The sequence below is a fragment of the Siniperca chuatsi genome, linkage group LG9 (assembly GCF_020085105.1).
Source record: "Siniperca chuatsi isolate FFG_IHB_CAS linkage group LG9, ASM2008510v1, whole genome shotgun sequence".
Lineage (NCBI taxonomy): Eukaryota > Metazoa > Chordata > Actinopteri > Centrarchiformes > Sinipercidae > Siniperca > Siniperca chuatsi.
In genome coordinates this window covers 16898154-16906557 of record NC_058050.1, presented here as the reverse complement: position 1 = coordinate 16906557, position 8404 = coordinate 16898154, and the positions used below count along the sequence as shown (strand labels likewise).

General features: G+C 39.2%; 2 protein-coding genes across 4 annotated transcripts in view; both read right to left on the bottom strand.

Moving 5' to 3' along the window:
- Window positions 1-14: 14 nt before the first annotated feature.
- On the bottom strand, window positions 15-4942 carry wu:fe05a04 (zinc finger imprinted 3). The gene is made up of 4 exons (XM_044209450.1): window positions 4514-4942; window positions 3745-4351; window positions 2135-3096; window positions 15-1528 (listed from the first exon to the last, which is right to left on the bottom strand). The coding sequence occupies exons 2-4, from the start codon at window positions 4340-4342 to the stop codon at window positions 833-835; spliced, it is 2256 nt and encodes a 751-aa protein (XP_044065385.1). The 5' UTR covers window positions 4343-4351; window positions 4514-4942; the 3' UTR covers window positions 15-832.
- A 2006-nt stretch (window positions 4943-6948) lies between these two features.
- The window catches only part of znf576.2 (zinc finger protein 576, tandem duplicate 2), a 4851-nt gene continuing 3395 nt past the window's right edge, over window positions 6949-8404 (bottom strand). For all 3 annotated transcript variants that reach the window (XM_044209460.1, XM_044209458.1, XM_044209459.1), the window contains exon 5: window positions 6949-8404. This exon is cut by the window's right edge and continues 377 nt beyond it. In XM_044209460.1, coding sequence (XP_044065395.1) covers window positions 7936-8404 — 469 coding nt within the window. In that variant the 3' untranslated portion in view covers window positions 6949-7935.

The following is an 8404-nucleotide window of genomic DNA, read 5'->3' as shown; positions in this document are numbered from 1 at the left end:
CTGTCAACAAGATATTAACTGATCTTGCATCGAGGACAAATGTTTATTTGTCTTTAGAAAAACATCAAAAGATACCTGCAGACTATAAATATTCAGCAAATGTAAATCACAAGGTGACAGAATGTCATATTACCAGTACCATTATTTGCATTCATTAAATATTCAACATAGTACTAAAGGTCAAGTACCTATACACAAATACGTACATCATTTCAAGTTTTCAGCTGAATACTAAGAAATCCAGTGTTTTCATTCAACCTAACACACATTAATAAACCTAAGGATTCAATTTCCGCATGCAAAAACAAGTACATAAAGCCAGAAATCAAGAATATGTTTTAATGCTGTGAGAAATCCTGCACAATATTGCACACGCTTCATGACTATTACAGTACCACTTTGCTCCGGTGGACCAAGCTACAAGCTTTACCCAAAATGCAAATAAAACAAATGCCATAATAAGCAAGAGCTTGGAATGTTTTTAATTAGAGAAGAAACAAAAATCTTGCTTACTCTAAATGAAAAGTCACACATTCGACTGCTAGAAAGACACTGGATTTCTTCAGAAGTCTATTCATAATAATGCTTTATCATATCGTTCTGGATGTAGAATAACACCTCCATATTTGGTTACAGAAGGTGTGTCCTTTGCAGAATTTGGACACATCCTCCAGTAGGGAATGTGACCACAGATGGAATTTTAATCTCTTTTTTTATTTTGTCCTTGTTGAAAATGTTAAGTTTATTTCCCTATATCAGCATAAGAAGGGCGTGAAACGTCAACCTCCATCTGAATTTCTTTCTCTCTCAGCTGACAAGATCTGGATGACCATTATTCAAAATCAGGACCAAGAGACTGAGGCTCTTCCTTAATGTCTATTATTAGTCTAGAGGATGAGGTATTAACATCGAGAGGGGAGAGATCCATGGGATCCATTTTAAACTGCTTCACTTCACTATACGTATCTGTCTCACCTGGATTTGTTTTAACAATCGCTTTGCTATCGCTGTTTTGAAATTCTTGTCTTTCAGTGCTATCAGCCTCTCCTGAGAGAAATTCTTCTGGCTCACTTTTAATAGGAAGGAGAGGAATGTCGCTCATAGCAGACTTAGATGAGTTAAACTTCTTAGACAAATCCAGAGGTGCTTCACATTCTGGATACTGTTTAATCCCAGTCACTAAATCCAGGGCCGCTTGAGGCTGGACCTGCAGAGCTGGACCTGGTAGTGTCGGAGAGAGTGCAGATGGGAGTGTCAGGCCATCGGTTTGAGTTGAACAGACAGGAAGAAACAAGACAAGTTTAACACCTGGAGGAGGCTGTTTGTCGAGCGTTAGCTTCCATAATCCATCTGGTGGGCCAGAGCCAGCAGACACACCCCCTGTCACAAGTCCTAGACTACAAGAATCTTTCACTGGTACAGCAGGCTTGGTGACTGTGTTTGTTGGATTCCATGAGTCTGGTTTTGCATTGAGCTTTTTTGTCTTCGATGAAGAGCTCTTCGAGGCCTGGCGTTTTTTGGGAGCACTCTAAAATGACAAACACAACAAAAACATCCCAGTGACTCAATGAATTATACAAAACACAAGTGTGACATGCCAGTATGATCAAGATGGAGAGCCCTATAACTTGCTTGAGGTAGGTTTCAATCAGTTAAACTTCTAACGACACAGTGCACTTGCCAGCAGAAACTGTTTTGTGATCTCTTAGGTATTGGTGGATTAAGGAAGGTCCAACATCCGAAATTTAAAGCAATTTCATTTTCATATACAGTTGAATCATTCAAAGTAAAGTTTTTTATCATGCTGAACTGAAACCAACAGCTGCCTGGAAGGTAAGAAATCAATGTAAAAATGTATTCTTTGAAGAGAGAAAATCTTGTTTTTTATGACCTCCAGTAGTTTAACTTGCTGCAGTTGTTGACCACACCCTTCAGTGATGCTGGGTGTGGTCAAAGGTGAAACAGATTTGAAGTTTTCAACCAGTGTGGGCAGGGAAGCACTGTTTTTCAAGTTACTCTTTAATAAAACAGCTGCCAGGAGTGTTAAGTATTATATGATTTGTTTTAGAGGGCAGACAAAAATTTTCTTCTTTTTAAACTTATACTGTACATCACCATGAGGCCCCACACTCACCACAGGCTGGGGTGTTTGTCCACAGGTCTTAAGGTGGCTGTCATAGTTTTGCTGGTGGGGAAAGCCCAGTCCACAGCTCTGACAAAGGCAGGGTGACTTGCCGGCATGACCGCCCATGTGGGACATTAACAGCAAGGCAGACCGGAACCCCTTTCCACAGTCGGCACATTTCAGCACCCTCTGGTGAGCCCCAGCATGTTTCTTCAGCTCTTCTGAAGTGTCAAATCTCTCTCCACACTCCAAACATCTGATCTCATCCCCTTTAGGCTCCTGATTGCCCCAGCAGCCTGTGTCCTTTTTGTGCTGCTGGAAGTCCTCCTGACTGAGAAACTCCCTTAGACACGCCACGCAGTGAATGCGTTCGGGTTCACACTTGTGTTGGCGGTACAGCTTTGCCAGGCGGAAGTGGCAGCGGCATCGTACACAAGTGTAAGGCAACAAACCAAGATGAGAGAAGCTGTGTTTCAGGAGAGCATTCTTCTTAGTAAAGGTCTTTGTGCAGTCTGTGCATTTAAAATTGCGATGGCACGTCTTCTTCCGGTGGCGCGCAAGGGATTTCGGAGAGGAGAAATTGCGGCCACATACTTCACACATAACGTTCAGCATGCATTTGTGTAACTGCACGTGATATTCACACGCCTTCAGGGAAGTAAACACACGTTTGCACAGGTCACACTCATAAAACTCATTCTCAAAGTGAGTTCTTGACAAGTGGTCTTTCAGATCTTCCTGTGATGCAAAGCCCCTCAGACACACACGGCACATGAGACGATCCACTTTGGTCTGGGCGTGCGTGCGCAGGTGGACACGGTAGCTGTAAATCTGGCAGAAGCGCTTTCCGCATTCAGCACAGCAGTACGGGCGTGCTCCAGTGTGCAGGTTCATGTGGTCCTGGAGCTTGAATTTGGAGGGCAGCTGGAGATCACAGACACTGCAGCGGCAGTCGCCCGAATGACTCGACTCTACGGAAAAGAGAAGGAAATTAAAAGTGTGCCAGCTGATAAAAGTTAGATCATGATTGAAGATGAACACTCAGCAGACAGGAGAAAAACTGAAACAGTTAAACATTAGAAGTCATTAGAGATGGACTGACAAATCAGCGTACATTTGGTAGCACCTTATATCAGTTTTAAAAGGTAAGGCTTTCCTACCCTGCAGCCTCAAACCCATTTGTTCCTGCTGCATAATAAATGTTTGAAAACAAAATATTAAAAAAATAACAATAATAATAATAATATAAAATATATTCTTAGAAAAAGAAATATTTAAAGTAAAAAATTCCACTGTGTGACCACTGCAAGTCGCTCTTATGTGGAACCCAGTCCAACAGTGTGGTTTCTTTATGTGTTTTTAGTAGTTTTTGGACAAAAATTGAGGTCTGTGGCAAATAGAAACAAGCTATATCAGGCTTTGGCTACAAAGACAATACTTGTTAGTAGGATCAGTTCATTGTTGGTTTTGATCTTTTCATGAGACTTGTTGACTACAAGAAAAATATTATTAAAAGCATACTGGATGTTAAATTTACAGCAATTCAGAAAAATGTTTCAGACAGGCTGTAAACAATACACCACTGCATGCTTATGAGAGTCAAAGTGAATGAGTCATACCATTGTTCAGTCCTTCCTCATCCTCAACATCCTCGTCCTCATCAACCTCTTCTTCCTCATACACCTCTGAAACCTCACTGTCATCAGAGTCATCCTCCACATCCTGCTGCACCTCTGTTGAATCCTCTCGTGCAGTGTCTCCGTCGTCAACATCTGTCTCTCTATCGTCATCCTGTTCAGTTATTAGCTGTGGGAGGTCTGCGGTTTCTGGTCCAGCGGTCAGATCATTTACTGTGGCCTCTGACAATTCAAGAACTGCTGTGCCTTTGCCACTTTGCTCATCTTGTAGACTTTGTGCAGGATTTAGGGGACTACAAGGTAATGTCTCGGACAGAGGTGACGTAGACACCACTGTGGTTTGTTCAATATTTGAGGTCTGTTTTGCTGCACCTGCTTCTTTACCATCAACTGACTGCTGGCCTCCGATCAGCAGCCTTTGTTTGTGTGTAGTTGAAAGTGTAGTGGGAGAGTGACTGGGTGAGTCATTAGATGATGTGGAGCGACAGGGTGTTTCTCTAACCGAGGTCTCCCGCGGCTGCAGAATGTCCGGAAATCCCAACTCTGTTAGCTGGATGTCAATGGTGTATTCAATGGACATGGCTGTTGGCTGAGGAGTCAGCAGGGGTCAGGAAACACAGAGAGGGGCAGGTGTTCAATGAGCATTTGACATTGACATAAAGAGTTATGGGTTAAAGTTTAAGACACTAAATGTATGTTTATGAATAAATTAAGACACATAATATTGTCACAAATATCTATTTCACCTTACCTGTCGAGCGACTACATCTGTGGCTATTCTTGTGGGCCTTCAGTTTCTTCAGTCTTTTATTTTTTATAGAGCTTAGCAAACAACTTCTCCATGGAAATCCATTTATGACACACCTTAATGCACTGTTGGTCACTTCGCTCACCTGGCAGGAGGAAATGATGGTGGTGAAGCGTGGCTTCAGAAACAATTGCACAACAAGCTTTTACCTCTCGTTGTTAGCTTTTTTATCCCAGAGCAAATGAGACTCGTTATTTGTACGACCCCCCCCCCCCCCAAAAAAAAGATTCGTCAACACGACGTGAAAATACAACGATAACAACTAGCCGATTAGCTAGCTAAAAACTCACATATCCCGTAAAGGGGAGTTGAAAATGAAGAAAACAAATGAAGCACCACAAGGAGAGGTTAATTCCTGTGGACGCTCGAGCACACCTAGTGTCTCGGAGCGGTATTACATGACATAACAGTTTACCTGTATTTAAGTGGGTACTTGGGTACTTCAATTGTATGCTGCTTTACACTTTATGCTCCACACTACAATTCAGTGGGAAATGTTTCAGATTTTTCATATGATCTTGTAAAATATGCCAAATAAAATATGCTTCGTATAGATTCAACAGTGGTGGAAAAAGTATTCAGATCTTTTACTTAAGTAACAATACTACAGTGTTAAAATGAGTAAAAGTCCTGCATTCAAAATCTTAAGTCAAATTACAAAAGTATTAGCATCAAAATATACTTAAAAGTGCAGAATGGTCCATTTCAGATTTATATTAAATTACTGGATTATAATTAGTGACAAATTAATGAGTTCATCACTTTAATGTTGCATCTCGTAAAGGTGCAGCTAATTTTAATTACCTTATATATTGCTGGGTAGTTTAACCTATAATAATATATCATAATTTCTTAGTTGATTTATATTTGGTATTAATAATCTAAATCCACAAAGTAACTAGTAACTAAAGTACCAGTGCATGTCCCATTCAAATAAATGTAGTGGAGTAAAAAGTACAATATTTGCCTCCAAAATGCAGTGTAGTAGAAGTATAACTAGCATCAAATGGAAATACTCAAGGAAAGTACAAGGACCTCAAAATTGTACCTAAGTTCAGTACTTCAGTAAAGGTACTTAGTTACATTCCATCACTGAGATTAAATGACACAGCAGTATATCTAGAAGCTCCATTAAAATTAAAATGCTGCATCAGTATAAAGTAATACATAAAATAGATATAATACATAGTCTGACAGGTGCTGTCATGCATGAGGAGCACTTTCACATTTGATACTTTAAAGTAAATTCTGCAGGTAGTACTTTTACTTTTATACAGTTATCACTATTACATTATTATCAGCAAGTATCAAAAGTAAAAGTTCTCACTGTATTATATTATAAAGTACCATATTGAGACATTGCATTATTACTACTGATTACTAGTATTTTTACTGTGGCTTGTCAGTGTGGAGCAAATTCTGATTACTTTATACTTTATATTACTGGTTTCATCTATACAAATGCATTGTATTTTCTAAGATGATCATATGTGTAGTATGTAGGTTAAAATATTTATCTACAGCTATAAAATTAATGTAGTTTAGTAAAAAGTACAATATCTTATTCTGAATTCTAGGAGTAGTAGAAAGTAGCAGACATCAGATGTACTCAAGTAAAGTACAAGTAACTTAAAATTGTAAATGTACTTTCCACCACTGCAAGTGGCTGATACATATGAACACAAACAGGCTTAAATAAAATAAAATGAATAAAATATGTCCTATCCGAAAAATTTACTTTAAAATAGCCTGTGACATTATCATCAACACGTTTCATGGATAAAATTGGGGGAAAATATTTATATGAATTTGTTTTATTTAGTAGAATCTTCTTGTTTGAAAAGCTGGGCACTCATTGTCACTATTCCAGCTCTCTTGCATTTCAAGTGCACATCAAAAAACCCTATTTGTGTGATAACTGAGTATACAACTATTCAAATATGAATACTACAGAAGAGACACACAGCATGTCCCAAACAAAAAAAGGAAGGACAAAGATTAGCGTGCTTGGACAAAATGTTCGATATGCAACAGTTCTATAGTTCAGCTGCCCTGTGGTAAAGGTACACGTCTGCCAAATCAGAGCTTCTCACTGAGCAAACAGCTAACATCTGAATATATGCCAAACAAGTGCTGCCAGCACTGCAAACAACCTAGCAAAGTTCCCATCCAACCCTTTTCAATTATGCTGTTGCTAGGCAGCAAAAAAGCAATCTTAATATTAAATAATTAAATGAGGCACTAATACCATAACCTTCTGATATCCAGTGCATGTCCCATTCTAAGAATATAAATCATGGTTTTGTCACACAAAATACAAGACCACATTTCAGGTTGTGTTCCTGCATTAGAAGTGGGAACAAAAACAAAAAAGCAAGTTATTCTTCAGCAGCCTCCCTTGGGATAGCATGTTTTATTACATTTTTGCAGTGTCCAGACACATTGCAGTGGGGAGAAAAACAATCCAATCAGTGAAGAACACATGATATACACAGTTCCTTATGGGACTCTAAGGCATTAAAGAGCCACGAGTTCCATTTAAGAAATGTCTAAGACATGAAATATTCTAATAAGTGAAAAAATTAAGGAGTAAATTTTATCGTAAGACAAATCAGGATTATAGTGGATCATTTCTGCCCACATGCCAAACACTCCACATTGAATCTGGAGCACATTAGCCAAAATAAATCTTTTGCACAACTTAATCATGTTATTTTAAAATTCTTCCTCAATGAGACTTAATTTAGAAAGGAACATAATCAAAATATTAAGTGTAAAAAAATGCAAAAATATGAACCAGAAGCTGTACATAACACATTTCTTTTGACAAACTTCTAAACATTCAAACATAGTATCTCTACTAGGCATCTAATATGCTTCAAAATATGTACTTACCCAATCTGTTTTGAAAAAAACACGAGAAAAAAAAATACATAAAATACATTTTTTTACCACAAAGTGAGTTAAACAACTCAAGACACCAAGTAAGATTCACACCACACAAATTTCAAGCTTAAAAACTGAAACAAATCATTTAAAAAAGTTAATCAAAACAGTTTGTTTTTACAAATAAACTTTGTTTTGTGACAAAGGGTGTAATAGATGGATTTAACAACATCGGTTAGTCAATTTAGGAGATGTGTTTGGTTGTCCAAAATTTCAACAGCTCATAATCAAAACTCAACTCATCCAAAACTTGATAAAATGTCATTCTCAAAACCATTCCAAACTCATGTGAAACCATCATCTGGAGCATCAGATCTCCAATGTTAAAAGAAAAAGGATAATTCCTGACTAAAATCTTAAAAAAAAACAAACAAAAAAAAAACAAAACATACACTTTCTGCAAGGTCCCCATGTCTCAATTATCTCTTAGCACTTGGGTTTTCAGGCTTTTCCTCCGGGTGGCTTTTCTCATGAGCTTTCAAGGTGCGCTCACGGCCAAAGCTCTTCCCGCAGGTTGGACAGGCAAAGCGGCCCACAGCGTGAGCGCGTGACATGTGGGCGTCCAGCTGCTCAGGACGGGCAAAGCTCTCTTCACATTCTTCGCAGGGATGGGCTTTCCGTGGGGTGTGTTTCTCCTTCTTGTGAGCACGGAGCTGAATCAAGCCGGGGAATGCGAGGTCACATTCAGGACAGGGGTGCTGCCGGGGCGGAGCAAGATCTGGTTTAGATGCTTTTTTCTCCTTTGCTGGAGCTTCACTGTCATCCTCAGGACTCTTCTTATCTTCCATTTCTGACTTTGCTGCTGCTTTAGAAGGACGGCCACGCTTTGCTCCACCTGCTTTTCCTTTTTCCTCTGCTGGAGGTGCTGCTGACTCTGGTGTGCTGTTG

Coding starts and splice junctions, on each gene's coding strand:
- wu:fe05a04 (XM_044209450.1), bottom strand. CDS start 4,342: ATGTCCATTGAATACACCATTGACATCCAGCTAACAGAGTTGGGATTT. Junction 3,097..3,744: donor TGAGGAAGGACTGAACAATG/GTATGACTCATT, acceptor TCTTTTCCGTAG/AGTCGAGTCATTCGGGCGAC. Junction 1,529..2,134: donor GACAAACACCCCAGCCTGTG/GTGAGTGTGGGG, acceptor TTGTCATTTTAG/AGTGCTCCCAAAAAACGCCA.